The sequence below is a fragment of the Dipodomys ordii genome, unplaced genomic scaffold (genome assembly GCF_000151885.1).
Source record: "Dipodomys ordii isolate 6190 unplaced genomic scaffold, Dord_2.0 Scaffold45, whole genome shotgun sequence".
Classification (NCBI taxonomy): Eukaryota; Metazoa; Chordata; class Mammalia; order Rodentia; family Heteromyidae; genus Dipodomys; species Dipodomys ordii.
The window spans coordinates 2880437-2899146 of NW_012267261.1; the positions used below are offsets into that span (position 1 = coordinate 2880437).

The following is an 18710-nucleotide window of genomic DNA, read 5'->3' on the forward strand; positions in this document are numbered from 1 at the left end:
TTCTTCTTCTTCTTCTTCTTCTTCTTCTTCTTCTTCTTCTTCTTCTTCTTCTTCTTCTTCTTCTTCTTCTTCTTCCTCCTCACCTCCTTCTATTTTCTTCCTCTCTCCATCCTCCTCCTCCTTTTTCATTTTCTTTTTAACTTGAAGAAAACATTTGCTGTTCAGTGAAAGCCAGCATATATGCTATCAGCTTCTGGAAGACATGATTTCACAATAATGATAGTAGTTTAAGGATAAAGATTCAGGCACCAATTTGGTCTCCACAGCAGAGAGAAATTAAAGCTGAATTCAGAAGGTAGGTAGTTAGCCAAAATACCATGTGATTGGTTAATCTTTTGGAGATTCCTATTCCAACAATTTAGTAATGTTAGAATCAGGGAGGTTTCCAAAAACAGGGATTTTCAGAAACTGGCTACTTTTTTATTATTTTGCTTCAATTCTGTGTTTTTTGGATCTATAATGTATATTTTTTGAATGCCATTCATAGCAGGGAGTTTATACATAGATGTCATTGAAGGGGAAAGAGTTCAAGAGCTGATTTCTGGGCCACAACAGTGCTTGAAGAAACGGACTTCGCCACAACCCGTCCAATTCCTAGTGGCTCAAATAATGTTTTGAAAGACTGAGCTCCTATTATTAGGGCAAATGTTTGGCTGCATACTTACTGGGCACTCCTTATTTGGAATGGAATATGTGTATTTAGTTTCCATTTTCCCTAAGGAAAGTGTCATTTAGTGAAGAGCATGATTGCAACCGAAGATAACGTTGCAGTTGATGGTACAAAGTATACTAGACTCAATTCCCAATCCTCCCGTGTTCCTCTGTCTTGCTCCTCAAGCCCCATGTTTCTTAGCCCACACTAATCCCCATGGTGTTTTCTTTCCCAGTTGTCACAGATGAGACCTTGAGCTTCATTCAGAAAAGCAGACGCCTCCTGGTTGTCCTAAGTCCCAACTACGTGCTCCAGGGAACCCAAGCCCTCCTGGAGCTCAAGGCTGGCCTAGAAAATATGGCCTCTCGGGGTAACATCAACGTCATTTTAGTGCAGTACAAAGCTGTGAAGGACACCAAGGTGAAAGAGCTGAAGAGGGCTAAGGCGGTGCTCACGGTCATTAAGTGGAAAGGGGAGAAATCCAAGTATCCCCAGGGCAGGTTCTGGAAGCAGCTTCAGGTGGCCATGCCAGTGAAGAATAGCTCAAGATGGTCTGGCAGTGACAAGCAGGGGCTCTCCTATTCTTCCTTGAAAAACGTATGAAAAGGGAGCCCAAAGGAGTATAAAGAGCCAAGAGTACTCTTGAGAAATAAAAGTCCCACTTCTTTCACTCCCGATGTAGGGTTTGATTGGCAGAACCAAGTTCTGTCAAAGCCTTCTTATTAGGGACAACTTCAAGGTGACTTTGGGGTCAGCTCTTCTGCGTCTGGGGCCACACCAAGGTTTAGAGTGAGACAGTCACAGTCTGTCACCAGTCTCTGATGTCACTATGGTCTTTTCGGGCAATGGCATAATTTTCTTCTTCTTTATCCTCCATCCCTGATCCAGTCTCTTTCCATTGCTTTGTGAAACTCTAATATTACAGATTGTCCACAGATTTAACAACCCCTTTGAGGTATGTTGCTTGTTGACAAGGATATTATTTTTGTGAGAAAAGTTTTCTTTTTTTCCCCACTTCTTTGTTCATCCACTAGAAAGATATTCATAGCCTAAATTTATTTTAGCTGGGGCTAATGAACTCAATACATCTCCACAGCAAGACAGACAGACATCCAACTGGGATGACACAATGCAGTCTAAGTACAGCTGTTTCTTACAATTCTTTCAGCCTGTCTAAAAGGCAAGATGTATTTTTTCAAGTGTCCCACTTGCTTTCATCTCACGTAACTGATATTGCATTTATAAACTTGAAAAAAAAACACTTTGTCATCACTTCTATTTTATTATTGTAAATTTTTGGTTCTCTTTATAGATTGATACACTTATCACCCATCGGTTCCATATTTTATTCACTCCATTGATAACAGGAAATGTGATCATTCAGAGTTTGACAAAAAAATCTGATTATACAGATGATGCCAAACTTGGTTTATACTAAAAGAAATGTAATGAGTTTAATGGAGAGAGGGAAAACGTTTTTAGGCCAGTTTTTCCCCCTAAGGCTTAAACTGAGGACCTAGGCAATGTTCTTAACTTTTATTGTTCATGGCTGGTGCTCAACTGCTCAAAACATTTCTGACTTTTAGCTTGTTAATTGGTGATAGAAGTTGCACAGAGCTTGTCCAAGCTGGCTTTGAACCATGATTCTCAGATCTCAGCCTCCTGCGTAGCTATGATTACAAGAGTGAGTCACCAGTGCCTGGCCTTTAGGGCATTTTTGACTTCTGAGAAGAGCACACACATATCTGGCAAACTGTCTTTTAATACCAACCTTGCTAATGTGAAATATGGGAAAGTGATTTCTCTTGACTCATTGGTGTCTCTTCATTGTACAATGTGGAGAAGAGATCGGGTGATCTTACCAGTTGCTGTGATTGCAGTTGCTGTGATCATTAATGTTCTCAAAGAATCGTACTTCCTGTAATATGCCCAATAGGACAGATACTATCTTGCTTCAGATCAGTTTATCTAAATAGTACCTGTCAATTAAATTTGATTTAAAATAAAATATTACTGTTCTTCACACTTGGGAACTTGAAAACTAAGTGTAACATTTACAGAGTGGTGAATATCTATGTTACATATAGAAAAATATATATAATCTGTATGTGTAGATATTTATATCCATATCACATGGATTGCTTGTGGGTGGGGGGTAATGAGATTATACATGGGCACACACATATCTTTAATTGCCATTGGTACTCTATTAGAAACAACAGAACTCTTGTCCAAGTTTTATGTTATGTTTATTCTGTAATGCTTTTGTGTTGGTGTTTTAATTCCATTAATGTTTTTTGTGAATTCATGGTCAGTGGTTATCATTTGTTCTTTTTCTAGATTAATAGAAATAGCCTACTACTGTACGGTTGATCTAGGCTTCAATGGAGACTATTGTGCACAGAGGGTCCATAGCCATAGCTAAACAAGAGCCATGCACATGGTATTGATTGATTTCCTACTCTATTCTCAGCAGGCACATTTAGAAACTAAACTATGTTAATTTCATGGCTCAGCCAGGTGGATTGTTGAGTAATAAATGGAAATAAATATACCTATAAATTAGCCGGAGTCTCCTACGAAACATGATAATTTATCATTTTAAGAAGACTTTATCCCTGTAATATGAGTATTAATAAGTAATTCTAAAATTATCTCCTATATTTGTGCCTTTCATCAGGATAAGAGTAATAAATAATTTCTCTAATACTTATCGATTATGTTAAATTGAAAGAAAAAATATTCACTTGTGAATTCTTGATTATAAAACTATCATGTAGAAAAGCCTTATTAATGCTGTTTATTATTAAACTTTCACTTACCAGACCAAGGAAAAGTTGAGTCCAGATAAGCTTTGAATACCAATTCTTGCCTGAACTTTTCACAGCAAGGCGTAATCTCCTCACCAAGGGGCTGCTCTCTTATTATGTTGCATTCTTCACATGCTGTTGGGTATCCCCAAGAAATTCCTTGATTGTTTGCCTGTTCATATTCTTATCTTTGATACTGAGTTTTTCTAAATTCAATCATACAAAACATATCAAATACAAGTAGTTTATATCATACATTAGAGATCTGAGGCTCAAGACATTTTTTTATGTTCCAGAAAATTCTCAATGCAGACTCTCTGTGGGATATAAGGACACATATACTTAATTTAGAAGTCAAGAACATATGTCTCTTATTAAAGACAATGGCTTAATGGTTTTAGATCCATAGGACCTTCTGTGCCCAGGTTAACAAAAACAAGCTATATAGAATGTCTAACTACACAATTACATACATTTTATTTAGTTTTTCTTTGTATTGTAACTTAGATAATTCCCTAGTATTCTAATTTATAAAGCACTCCATTGTAATAGGAAATACAAATGTAACTGTTAATTATCCATTTGTTTTACATGCATTTTAATATTTTGAGATATCTTTAATTTTATTCATGAAATTTTGTACTGTCCATTTTTCATTTGATTTGTAAATTTACATATTTTTAAATAAACCATTTATTTTCAACTTTGAATTTTATTTTATGCATGTGTATTATGTCTTTGTTTTCATGTTTGGGTATATGAAAAGAATAATAAAGATTAGTGATTGCTCTTATAAAAAGATGAAATAAGTTATAAAAATATCTTGGTGGAAAAATTCTGAGAATGTGAATTACATATCAAGACTATTTATTTTGCATGTGAGTAAAAGAATTACTTAAGTTAAATAGATGGTTCATTGCGCAAAGATGAGTATAATTGTGCATAGGCATGTCTGTCTCTCTTTTTGTAGAAATACAAAGAGAGAACAGACACGCAGAAAGGAGAAACAAGGAGAAGAGAATTGTTCCTTGAAAATGAAAAAAAAACACAACTATATTCCTATTCCCTTTGGTTATACTTGGAACAAAGCTAGCTATAGTAGTCACTTTTATTATTTTTAATAAGTTTTTAATTGTGAAAATATTGTACAGAAGTTAAAGTTATATGAGCAAGGTAATGAGTACATTTCTTATCAAGCATTGTTGCCTCCTCCTTTGTTTTCCCCCTATCATCCCTTCCCTCCCACTCCACAACTACATCTAAATTGTGACGGTCATTTTTCAACATAGCGTCTTGTACATCTCATTGGTACAATGGATCAACCTGTATCCCTATTTAAACATTTTAAAGCAAATCCAAGGCAACTGTTTTGCCATAAGAAATTAATGTCTTGCATGAGTAGATGGTAAGGGCAGTCAGAGATGGATTGTAAGTAGAAATATTAATGAAATCACTGAAAAAAGTTTGAAATTCACTTTTGTAATGTAAGTCTTTAGCAACAAAAGTGCCTTTTCTCATTACTCATTTGGTCAAAGAATATTTATAAAGTCCTTGATTTGGATACCTCAGTAATAATTTTGCTACTAATTTTTCTTTTGCAAGAGTCTATAATAGATAGGAATTTAATAGCTAATATAATTATATAATAGGTAGGAATAATGGATCAATGTTAAAGGGAATGAAGTTATACTCTTTTAGACCCCTAAAGTTAAGGTGAACAATAATGAAATGTTAGACATTTGAATATAGACTTCTCTAGTATATTTTATGGACCTACAAGTTTGTTCTTATCATATACATTTTATAGGAAAATGAGCGCAGATTCAAAGGTATTAAGATTACATGCTCCCTTTTAGTACATATCAAGTTTTTAATGGAGGGAAAAAAAGAGACAAAGACTTGTTAGTCTTTCCTCTAACAAGATCCTTGCTGCCACAAAGAAGTTTCCAGTCCTAGTTTTTGTCTAGATGAATCTTGGAAGGAATTATGACTTTTAAGGAGAGATGTATCCTTGAGTATGGTAGAATTCTAAGACAGAACTATGACTTCCTAACCAATGTATTACCTCAAAACAAAACTAATCACATTATTATTACAAACTGAATAAACAAATTAATTTATTACTCCTCCATATTATCTTTAACATTAAAACTGACAACTGCTAAGCTGGGAAGAAATAGCTCTTGCCTGTAATTCATTTCCAGTCAACCACCCTCACAAAAAAAAATGAATAAATAAAAGCCATAAGCGGAGCTGCATCTCAAGATGGTAGAGTGCCAGCATTGAGAGAAAAAGCTAAAAGCACGGGCTGGGAAGGTGGCTTAGTGGTAGAGTGCTTACCTTGCATGCATGGGGTCCTGGGTTCGATTCCTCAGCACCACATAAAAAAAAAGCCAGAAGTGGCTCTGTGGCTCAAGTGGTAGAGTGCTAGCCTTGAGCTGAAGAACTGAGGAACTGCACCCAGGCCCAGAGTTTAGACCCCACAACAACAACAACAAAAAGCTGAAAACAAGCCAAAAAACCAGACAAACAAACAAAAACCTATGTGTAGGCCCCAAGTTCAAGTCCCATACAGGCACACACAACAAAGTTAACTGTTATCTTCAAATGTGGAATCTTGACAATATGGAAGCTAATTTTTAATTCCATAAGGATGCTGCTTCCTTGTAATTATTGTGTGAAGAGCCCCAGGTATAGGTCACAACCTATCTGAGAAGAATCTAGTGTTTCATTTCTCAGTGCCTGATTCAACTATTGTACTTACACTGGGAAGATCCTACGTTTTCTTAAAGTATAAAGTGACAATTTTGAGGTTAAACACTACACCACACACACACACACACACACACACACAAATAAAGGCACACTTGTTGACTTTACAAAATGTTATTTCCCAATTCTCATCCAAATTTTTATTAAATCTATCAATTGAAATAAATCATTTGGAAAGAAATCATAGCTCACGTACTCCTGAAGTTCATAATATTCAAACATACTGCAAAATGTAACTTTGTCCCCAAAGGCTGAAAATTCTCTCCAAAATGGATGTTCACCATTTTCATTTCATTTTCAGAATTGAAAATGGATATGATTTACACATTTAACATTCCTTCCTTCCAGATTCTTACTTTGCCTAAATTTCTGAATCTCACAGTAAGTTAAGTACTGAATTTAAAAATTAACTAGTTAATAATTAGTTAAAAAACATTCCTTTGGGACAGGTTCAAATCTACCTTTAAACTATTTACCTTAATAATCAACACCCTTTGCCTGCCTGAAGACCCAACCCAATACTTATTACCATTATTCTTGCTTCATTAATTCATTTGAGGGCATATTCTTGATACACAAATACGGATAGGAGGAGGGAAGTTGCAGAGAGGGAAGGATATATCAATGTCTTAGAAGGTGGTAATTTGCATTGGTCAGATCATGTCAGGAGCATTGTTTATTGCTGTTCAAAACCACTATTAAAAGATACATGTGCCAACTAAATATTATCCATAGGATAACACACATAACCTGAAAACTATTCTCATGAAGGTGATAAAATTAAGTGGAGATTTAGAATTATTTTTAGAACAAGAGTAACTTCCCAGTCATTTAATATAGAGTAGCATCACAGTAGTTTGAACAAGAAATCATTTACAAAACAGCTCAATTTGGGTAGTTTAAGAGCTTGTGAATTTAATTCCCAGCCCTTTTTTTTTTCATTTTTAGTCATAAAGAAGGCTTTGTTCAAGAAAGGGGGATGGTGAAACAGATATTACACTCAAATCCTTCTTCATCCTTGAAGGTACTAAATCCTTTGCAGCTCTTATTAAGAGGAATGTAGATGAGATTCCCAGCTGGGTGCATTAGTTAGCACTTAGATCCTATAATTTCAAGATCTTGTTCATTACCTGCCCCTGGTATGATGGACAATGCTGTCATGGAATTGCTGCGTGTTTTCACAAGTTACTATGCTATGTTTTCATTTTCCTATAGATACAGTGGAAGCAGTTTTTGATTTCATTCAGAGAAGCCGACGGATGATTGTTGTCCTCAGCCCAGACTATGTGACAGAAAAAAGCATCAGCATGCTGGAATTTAAACTGGGTGTCATGTGTCAGAACTCCATCGCCACCAAACTCATTGTGGTAGAGTACAGGCCCCTGGAACATCCGCACCCAAGCATTCTGCAGCTGAAGGAGTCTGTATGTTTTGTCAGCTGGAAGGGAGAAAAGTCCAAACATTCAGGCTCCAAATTCTGGAAGGCCTTGAGGTTGGCTCTCCCCTTAAGGAGCCTAAGTGCCAGTTCTGGCTGGAATGAGAGCTGCTCTTCTCAATCTGACATCAGTCTGGATCATGTTCAGAGGAGGAGAAGTCGTTTGAAAGAGCCACCAGAACTCCAGAGCTCAGAAAGGCCTCCAGGTCCCCCTCCAGCTTCCAGCACAATGTCCAAGCACCGAGGAAAGCCTTCTGCAGCCTGCCGCTGCTGTGTCACCTACTGTGAAGGAGAAAGTCACCTTAGAAGCAAGAGCCGGGCAGAGATTCATACCCAGCCCCAGTGGGAGACACATCTCTGTAAGCCTGTTCCCCAAGAGTCAGGAACTCAATGGATACAAAATGGCACCCGATTGGAAGCCCCTGTTTCCCAGATCTCAGCTCTTGCTCTTCACCATTTCACAGATTTATCCAATAACAATGACTTTTATATCCTATAATTACTGAATGTGGTGGGTGGTGACTGCTATGTCTACCAAACCTCTTTAAAACATGAACATTTGAGAATATCATACTTTTTTAACATCTAATGGACTACCAGATTTGTGTCCCCTTTATTGATATTTTTTAAAAACTATTTATTTCTAGGAGACAAAACACCCGAAGAACCCGAATCCAGAGTTATTGCCTCTAATGGCCTCAGAAGAGAACACTCTTCTTGGGCCCTAGAAGGTCAGTATGTGAAAGTTGCTTAAAATCAGATCTCTTATCTTACCCAATAGTTTAAATTGAGCTAAGGATTTAAGTATGTTTCCTCTGAGTTCATTCATTGATTGACCAAATGACCTGAGCCAGCCAATCAACTTGGGGTAAGACATTTACAGGGTATATACATGTTTCCAAGGATGATCTGGGGACAAGAGCTTATGCTGGTAGAAGCTGTAGGAGAAACTTAAACAGGGAACCTACAGCATATTTTCTATCAAATAACCAAACACCCCCACCAGGGTTACATGGTGTTCTCCGTCTCATTGTAAACTAGTGTGTCCTATACTTCATAAAATTGTTAGCATCAATAAAGTTATATTTTTATGTCATTTCATTTGTACTAACAAATTTTTAACTCCCTCTCTCCTTTCTCCTTTTTTTTTCTGGCTTTTGTCTTCATTTCTAAAGGACATCCCATTTCAAGAGATTGAGATTTAGTGTAGGAACCCAGGAAGGCTAAGATTCCCCTCTTGTTTCTTCTTCCTCCTTTGTATTGAGAGACAGACAACAGATCATGAAGAAATAGTCTAAGCAAAATAGATTTTTACATTAAAGAAATCTCACTATTTGAACGGACTCTGGAAAAAGTCAGTAATATAGGGAATCGGGATGAGATTTGGTACCTGAGTGTTCTTCCCATAGTGTGAGGTAAAGGTATATTTACTTAAAGGGCCCAAAAAGATCAGAAGGTAAGAAAAAGATATGAAGGCCAGATACAAACATAATACGCATGTCTTCCAGCTAATCCTAGTGCAGATAGGATTCAGGTACCAAAGAGTACCTCTTTGCTGTGAAGATTCTCATACAATGGTGAAAGGCTTATGGCATTTTGATTTTCAAGCCAGGGGCTGCATGAGGATCATTGGGCCTTTACATACAGAAGAGCACATGTGAGTCTTCATTCAGCTTCATTTGATTGTTGTCACTGATGTAGTTTTTGCATTGCCAGACTTCTATTATTTTTTTTCAGGAGAGAATAAAAATGTAGATTTGTATGCATACTGTCAATTATGAGCTGGCTTAAATTTATAAAAATAAAAACATTGAGCCAAACAAAATCTACTTGTGGGGCATGTCCATTGAGAGTGGCTAGATTGTAATTTCAAGTCTAAAGTATTCAGCAAAAACCATATATCTTGGAGACCCAAATGACAGTGATAGTACCAGCCCTGAAGAACATAGACTGACTCAAAAAACATGAGGGTTATAATGTTCCTTCTCTCCCTAGACTGAAGATAACTGAGTCCTCAAAAAAAAAAGTGGCTACTCTAACCTAACCATCCAGCATAGGAGAAAAAGCTGAACACCAGTATATGGTAAAGGTTTTCTGTAAGCACATTAGAAGGACAAAAATCTGCTGTTCTGGGATGTTAATAAGCAAAGTGCAAGAGCCAAGGTCACAAGAGCAGTCACTTCCAATAGATTAGTGCCAGCTCCTAGTGAGCTTGTCCACTGGGTACCAGCCTCCCTCCTTCTTGTCAACAGAGAATGAACAGGAAGCTCAAACTCTTTCTCTTATTGAGTGAATTAGAACTTCCTTTCTCTGTTGAAAGAGGAAAGGAGAAGGTCTCTCCTCTGAAGCTGAGGGAATTCAGATGCTTTTGAGTAACCATGAGTTTACCGTAGGACTTGTAAATCAGAAATGGCAGGTCATTCCAAATGAATATCCATCAGAAAATGACTCAAAAAACTCAAGGTCTTCTGCCATATTTTCCCCTATTTGAAGAGAGTAATTCATCCTCAATTCATGTTCAAGGACCTTAACTTGCCAGACAGATAGGAGTTTCTTTCCAACAATGTTTAAAAATAAGTGATATACGTGCTTCAAATCCTATGAAGGGTGAGTAAGCTCCTACCTATGATTGGAAAGAGATCGTCTTGTTAATATAGTATCCAAAATTGTGCAGTGAGTTGGGAAACATTTAAGAAGTTGCTTTTATCATTTATGAATTATTTTCTTAGGGCTTAAAAATAAATAAAAGCATTAAAGGCCAAGGCATAAAAATTAAACAAACTCTTACCACGAACAGCCATATATTTCTGGTGTTCTCAAAGGAAAAATTTTGTATCAATTTCTATTGATAGTATAAGTACAATTTAAGCAGTACAAGCTCGTAGTTTGGAACATTAGCTTCACAAGAGTCAGAGAGATAATGCACTATACATTCACTGTATGCAGAGAAGCCTGGAAGTCATGTGACTATTCTTTGACCCATTATACCACAATTACATGTGGTATTCGGTGCTATATAATTCCATTAGGCAAATAATAAGAAAATTTCCTCATGAACCATGGGTATTGCTTATTAAAATGACCAAACTATAGGAAAATTCATATATCTGTATGTATGAAACATTGCCTACATTTCACAACAAGTAGAGTTCTACTTCTCTTCTATTTATTTGATTATTGACTTTCTGAGGTTCAATCTCCTGCCAACTAAAATGGAAAAATATTACTAACCAGTGTCACTTGTTATTAGGGTATTCAACAATCTAGCATGTATTTATGCTATACCTGTCACTTCTCTTGTACTTATTTAAATGCCCTACAGCCGTACAAAATTGAATGCTATTACCCAGGTAAAATAACTTCCTTATTAGTCCATGAGTAACTAGAGATAGATTTACTTCTTTCTCCAGATTTCTAATATTTAATCCAGACTTCTATTCCATAATTTTGACATTTAATCTAGTGTCAATTCTAGAACCAACTCCACTGGATCCAAGTACAAGTATTTCTATTACAAAGCCACCTAGGTGGAAAAATCTCATCTAAGACCTAGAATATCAGAAGTATAACATAGTAACCCAACAACCAGCTAATTAAATGTTATATTAAGTGTCTTATGTATCATCTGACCAGATATTGCTGTTCTATATAACTTTTTTTTTCAAATTGTGATTTGAAAAGCTATAATCAGTTTGTTAGCTTATTGACTCTTTGATTATGCTATAAAATTTCCTCAAAACACTTTGCATGTCTGTGTTTGGGCACTGTCTTTGCATTTTTGTGGTTAAGACTGGAACTCTCCCAGTGAAGCCACAGCTCCATTTCAGTTTTTTTTTTGGTGGTTAATTGGAGATAAGAGTCTCATTGACTTTCATGTCCAAGTTGGCTTCAAACTACAGTTCTCAGATCTTGGCCTCCTGAGTAGATAGGATAAAGGGTGTGAGCCTTTAGTGCCTCATTTGTTTCCTTCTTAATTGAAGGTAAGAACAAAAACACTTAGATAAATAAACTTTCAGCAGTTGTGATACAGTCTGTGGGTTCCAGGATGACATCCTATTGTAACTATTAAAAACTCTAGGAGTAGCACGTTCACTCCTAGATTAAAGAGTTCAACGGATGTGGAAGATCAATGTTCCATTTCAGTGAAGGGAATTGAGCTAGTCATAAATATCTTCATAGGTCTGATCACCTCTGTGATAATGGTTTCAAACGTTTGTGCATCTAAAAATCACTTGGGGAGAATCTCTCCACAAAAAGCCTAGGACAGGCCCTTTCACCAGAAAGACTGTTTCCAAAAATGGTGAGTATTGTCTAGGTGTATGCATTACTAAGTTGTACTGCTGGAAAAATGTGTTAAATGATTCAAATTTGGAAAAATAGAAAGACTCATTCAAACCTTTTCCATAGTTCCTATATCGTTCAAATTGCAAGAGGAAAAAGCCTTACCTATGGGTCTTCCCTTATGTATTCCTTCCCAAAGTGTATTCCTTGAGATTTCCACATCAGTGCCATCTTGTATTCATATTAAAATGAGTAGAGTATTACTTGACCATATCCATGTTGAAAATAAAAGATGTTGCTTAGGTGGGGCAAATCTTCACTTAACATAAACTTCTTGAGTGATTCTAAAGCACAAAATATTTAACAACCATTAACTTTTAACTGTCTCTCACTCCTCTTTTACTCTTGTAGGCTCTGATTTTCTCCAGCCAAGGAGGACCACGAATCATCCTTTTAACAAGGTGTTAGCAGGCAATAAATGAATACATAAGGCTTGTTTAGCCCTTGGAGTTGTCCCAGAAGAAGGAGACATTTGGATAGAGTGGTTGGTAGGGTGGATTTTTAGTATATGAAATACCCTACACACATCTGGAACATAGTGGGGTTGCTGTGTGCAACTAACGAACAATCCCCATAATCCCATAGCTTCACGTACCAAGTCTTAGTTTTTGCTTATGCCGATGTCCAGCATAGAGCCTTAATACTTTGTAGTTTGACACGTGAAATGTGTGGAGTGCTGTTGTTCTATGCTTGATCTTCAATTCACACTCTTTGCTCTCACAATTTATTTGCCATAACTAGCTCCAACCTCCGGTTATTATAGTTAGAGAAAACATAGTCTTTCTGTGCCCCTAGGAAGAAAAAAAACTACAAGGAACATGGTGAACTAATAACACTGTCTTCTACAGATGAGATGGGACTGAGATATTGATACAGCTTTAAAAGACCTTCAAATCGAGATATTTTAACTATTTTGATAATGAAGTAAAGAAGGACTTTGCTGCCAACACCTCATCTTCATTTGTCAAAGTATTGAAATAAAAAACAAAAGAACAGACATTGTACATAAATACTTGCCCAAATAAAAGTTGTTGAAGGAATGTATGACAGTAACTACGATTTCTGTTTAAGAGGAAGCATGCTTAACATTTTGAAAGTTACTCACATCTGTAATCCTACATATTCAGAAGGCTTCGATCTGAGGATTGAGTTTCAAAGCCAATCCAGACAGGAAAGTCCAGGAGACTTATCTCCAATTAACCAGAAAAAACCTACAAGTGGAGGTTTGTCTAAAGTGGGAGTTTACCAGCCTTGAACAAAAAGTTGTAAGACAGTAACTGGGCTTTGAGTTGAAGCCTCAGTACTAACACTACACACACACATACACACACACACACACACACACTTAAAAGTTACTATTACTGGTTACTTTCCACTCTTTACTTAGTTTTCCAAGAGTGTGATGCTGAAACAATCTGTAAATGAGCCATTTCATTTTGGATGTTCAGGGAGCCTCAGAAGAAATGAAGACATTTAGAACACAGCAGAGCATGTAACACGGTCATTAGGAAGCATCACTTGATGCATTTATCTGAAGATTGACACAGGGAATTCAAATTGAACATGCTAAAGTTCAGATGAAGGAGAGGCAAATGCTGGTGTGGGCACTATGAAACCTGCAATTATCCTTACATCTACTGCCTCTATGATTTGGATTCTATTCATATTAAAGATTTCAATTGTTTTATAACCAAGGTGTGGAGTGTCATTTAATTATAAGGAAAAGCTCTCCTTTGATCCTTGGCAAAGATTAGTGGTTAGGAGTCCTGCAATATGTTAACAAGCTACAATATTGAGCAAAGAAATTTTTTTATTTGGCAGTGTTGTCAAGGGACTACTGACATGCAAAACTCTTTTGAGGCTGTTACACAAAGGTTTTGCTGTAGACACGTTCAGTGTTTTAAAATAATTAAATGGAAAGAATGACCTTCAGAAATGCTTTCATAGAAAGATTCCAAATAAATTGGAAAACTGATGCTCACCCCGGTGCTTCCTTAGATGACAAATACTTTTAGTACCTATCACTTTATTTAAAAGAAAAAGTAAGATGAAATTGATATCCATTTATTTTTATTTAATATTCTAAGGCATATATAACAGTTCACAAATTTATTTCAATTTTCATATTCTGTACCAAATGCTTATAACAGATTATCCTGATAATGTCTGGAAATTCCTTGAAGAAGTGGTTATAAACCAGAATTGAACATCATCTTTCTGAAAATTGCACTAACTGCAGTTTAACCCATTCTGCCTAAACTTCCCAAATTATTTAGACTCTGGCTCTTATGAAGGACTGCTCTGTAAAGAACTTATAAAATTTGGAATATAAGTCAATGAAAACATGTTATAAATATGGGACAAAACAATAAAACCAAATCTAAGAATATTCTTATAATATTCTTTATTGAACAGTAGAAAACTTGGAATTTATTACCAAATATACAATCTGAATTCTTTATTCAAGGAATACAGGAATATTTACTTTTTTACAATCCTGTTTTCATGTTATGCACATGATCATTCTATTGTGAAATTATATAAGATAAAAATTAAATCAAATAAAATTATAGAAGTGATCTCTGTAAAACTTAAACTGAATAGCCAAAGAGGCCAAAGCCCTAGCCTTTATTATTTTTATTTTTATTTCATTAGTGTCTAAAACATGACAAACTGTATAATATGCAGTAACTTGGTTATTGCCAAAAACAATTAGTTGATTTCTAAGAAGGAACTTCTAAAGAAAGTAATCAGAGCCTATTTGTCCATTTCCATACTTCAGTAATCTGAGAGAAAGGAGATGAATAAAAGATCCACAATATCAGATTGAAAACATAAACTATGAAGCAATACGAAGATGGCCTAGAAAATAAATTTAGATGGTCACATCCATGACAGTTGTATATAGTATAAAATATTACACTGGAATCCTAAGACATTTGCAACAGTAACCCTTCTATTCAATGTGCAATTTTCAGTAACAAATTTTTGCTCTCAAATTCGTCCTCCAATGTCAAATAAACAATAATATCTACCTCATCCAATTGTTGTAAGGGTAAAAGTATATAATAAATGCGAACCTCTAAAATCCTTGTAATTGCATCATTATATTATTATTATTATTAATGTTCTGCTACAAGTGAAAACTGGGGGCAGGGAAAAGAGTGTAAGAAATTTCTTAAGTTGCTGAATATTTTCTAAAAAGGTACAAGGTACAGCTATAATCCTTCATGTATAAAAGTTAGGGAATAAAAAAATACATTTGCTTCTCTTTTTGGGAGTACTGATTTGGACTCAATGCTTCACCCTTACTGAACCAGTGCTCTATGCCCTCAGCCATGTCACTAGCTCCATTTCTTAGTATTGTTAGCACTATGACTATGACACTAACATCTTACTGAAAAAGCAAGAAGTAGGAAAAATAGTTGCATTGCTGCTGCATAAGAACTTACCCCACAGAAATTTCAAAAACGAACAAAAATTGTTATAGCACAGAAACTCAGGAGAAGCTTAGCTGCATGATTCCTGTACAACATTACAAATGAAACTATTAAAACGTGTGTCCCAGCTATGGTCATCTGAGACTAGACGGGTGCTAGAGGACCCACTTCCCAATATATATGCATAGAAGACGGAAGGGGTCTTTTGAGGAACTGCCACAGTGCTTTCCAAAGTGGTTGAACAAGTTTACACTCCCACCAACAATGCAATAGGGTCCCCTTCTGGTCACATCCCTTCCTTATTAGAGTTCTTGATTATAGCCATTCTAACTGGGGTGAGGTGGTATCTCAATGTTGTTTTGATTTGCATTTCTTTTATGGCTAGAGAGGTTGAACATTTCTTCATGTGTCTATTGGCCATTCTTATTTCCTCTTCGGAGAAGTTTCCCTTTAAGTCTTTAGCCCACTTATTTATTAGGCAGTTGTTTCTTTGAGAATTTGTTGTTGGGGGATTTAATTTTTTGAGTTCCAAGTATATTTTAGATATGAGACCCTTGTCTGTTGTATGGCTAGTGAAGATCTTCTCCTAATCCGTGGGCTTTCTATTGATCTTGCTAGCTATGTCCTTTGCCATGCAGAAACTCTGCAGCTTCATGTTATCCCATTTGTCCAACCTTTCTTTGATTTGTTGTGTTTCTGGGTCTCTATTAAGAAAATGTCTGCCTGTGCCAAGGAGACCTAGGGTTTCTCCTATTCCATCCTGTAATGTTTTCAGAGTGTCTGCTTTGACTCCAAGGTCTTTGATCCATTTGGAGTTGATTCTGATGCAGGGTGATGTATAAAGATCTAGCTTTAGTTTTCTACAAGTACTTAAACAATTTTGCCAGGGGTGAAGTTGTGGAGGTAGGAGGGAAGGGTTGGTAGGGGGGAAACAGAGGAGGAGGCAACATGTAACTGTAACCCCTCTGTATAGTATTTTTACAATTAAAAAAACATAGAAAAAAAAGGAAGATGGTAAGAAGTCTTAGGTCCTTGCTATTTGAACCTTCCCTTTGGAACTTCCACCTAGGGACACTTCACTATTCATAGACTCTTATCTTCCAGTGTGTGATACAAAGTAGTGAATAAAAAAGAAGCAAATTTGCCCTTGGTGACCTACCCTTTAAAGTGATATTATTACTTTTTTTCTTTTGTTTCTTATTTTCAAGTAGTTTTACAAAGGGGTTGTAGTTCCACAGGTATGTATATTAGTACAATGCATCTTGATCAATATCACCTTTCCGTCATTCTCTCTCATCTCTCCCAGTCTCACCATCTCCTTAAGTAATCTAGTTACACATTCACAGATGTATGTTGAATATTATGGCTAATTTGTGTCCATCTTTCCTCTCTGCCTTGGTCTGCCTCCCCTTCTGTTGACCTCTCCTCTCCCCCCAACAATACATGTTCTAGCTTCTTAGTATTCATTTTGTTGAACTCTGATTTAGAAGTTTCCAATGATGTAACACCTTTGAAAAACTCATTTCTTCTTCTTCTTCTTTTTATTAATATCAGTACCAGGGTTTGAAACAAAGTTCTTACACTCTCATTCTGTTTACTTGCTCTCATGGCTGGTGCTCTGCCACCCGAGTCATACTTCTAGCCTGGATTTTTGCTGGTTAATTGAAGATGAAGTCATTCAGACTTTTCTGCCTAGCCTGGCTTTGAAATTCCATCTTTTGCTATCAGCCTTTTGAGTAACTGCAGATGTAGATCTCTGGGTATCAGGCCACCATTGCATCTTTTCAGTTCTGTATGTGGTAGAAATGGATCTAGAGACCAATTCAAATGTAAGAGTTGGGAAATTCTTCTTTTCCTTTATAAATAAGAAATGTCAAAGGCTTTATAGAATATTTTGAAGCCTCCATAGTTATATAAACAGCTATCAATCCTATTTGGTTCTGTTAAGAACCACAAGTTGTAAAGTTTGGTTTCAACACAGTGTCTTGTACATCTCATTGTCAATGAGTCAACCTTTATCCTTGTTTCAGCATTTTGTTATTTCCCTTCCCCTCCCCAAGTTAGAAAAATGTATATACAAGTTGCAGGGCACCAGAATCAAATACAGTGACAACAGTAATTATACTATAGGGGGAAGAACATACAAAAGAAACAAAAAAATCAATAGTACATTAAAACAACAAAGAAAACATCTCCTGTGTTCATATCTTGGGGTTTATTTCACCTTATATGGTCATATTACATAGCTTTTGACTTTTTATGCTTGTCTGGTAGGATTATCCTAGACATGTACTAATTATTGCAAATAAGTGAAACCTTGGGACCTATGTTTCTTTGGGTCTGGCTTACTTCACTTAATATAATTTTTTACAAGTCTTTCCATTTTTAACTTCCTGACTTTCCCCTAACCTATCAATTGGCTGTAATGTTACTTCACCCCAAATAAGAGTTTCCTTGTTCTGGGCAGTGTGTTCTTTTTCCTGGTAAAAGATTGCATAAAGTTAAAGCATTATATCCTTTGCAGCCATGCCCTCTCTCCTTCTACTTCTCTTTCTCCTCTCCCTCATTTTCACCCTTTTACTTCTCCCTCCTCTCCACCCACATTGTTGACAAAGAGGAAAGATGGGCTCTGGAGCTGAATGTGAGTTAATAGGTGACGTGAAATATATATTTTATTTTATTATTTTTTTAATTAATAAGTTTTTTTATTGTGAAAATACCATACAGAGGGCAGAGGGGTTACAATTACATGAGCAAGGTAATGAGTACATTTCTTATCAGGCATGGTTGCCTCCTCCTTTGCTTTTCCTTCCCATCCCTTCCAATTTCCCCCATCTGGGACCCCCCCCACCAAAGTTGTAAAGTTCGTTTTTTCATATAACATCTTGTACATCTCATTGTTGCAATGAGTCCACCTGTATCCCTATTTAAACAAATTGTTTTCTCCCTTCCCCTCCCCAAATTATACCAACATCAACTACAGTGAAAACAGGGGTTATACCATGGGGGAGGGACATACAAAGCAACAAAAAAAATCATCTTTAAATATGTTAGAAACAATAGCAAGAAAGAAAAGGCATTTGAGTCCTTATCTTGGGGTTCATTTCACCTAACATCAACTTATCTGACCATTTCTGCTTGACTCAAACATATACTAGTTATTGCAAATAAGGGAAACCATGGAATCTATGTTTCTTTGGGCCTGGCTTACTTCACTTAATATAATTTTTTCCAAGTCTTTCCATTTCCTAACAAATGGG

General features: G+C 36.2%; 1 protein-coding gene across 2 annotated transcripts in view; it reads left to right on the top strand.

Annotated features, from left to right (window-relative positions):
* The window catches only part of Il1rap (interleukin 1 receptor accessory protein), a 58261-nt gene extending 49496 nt beyond the window's left edge, over positions 1–8765 (top strand). The window contains exon 9 of one of the 2 annotated variants that reach the window (XM_013019499.1): positions 7450–8765. In XM_013019499.1, coding sequence (XP_012874953.1) covers positions 7450–8168 — 719 coding nt within the window. In that variant the 3' untranslated portion in view covers positions 8169–8765. Of the gene's footprint in view, positions 1–887; positions 4105–7449 lie in introns of those variants that run through there. The other variant, XM_013019500.1, reaches the window with a different exon arrangement.
* Positions 8766–18710: the final 9945 nt, after the last annotated feature.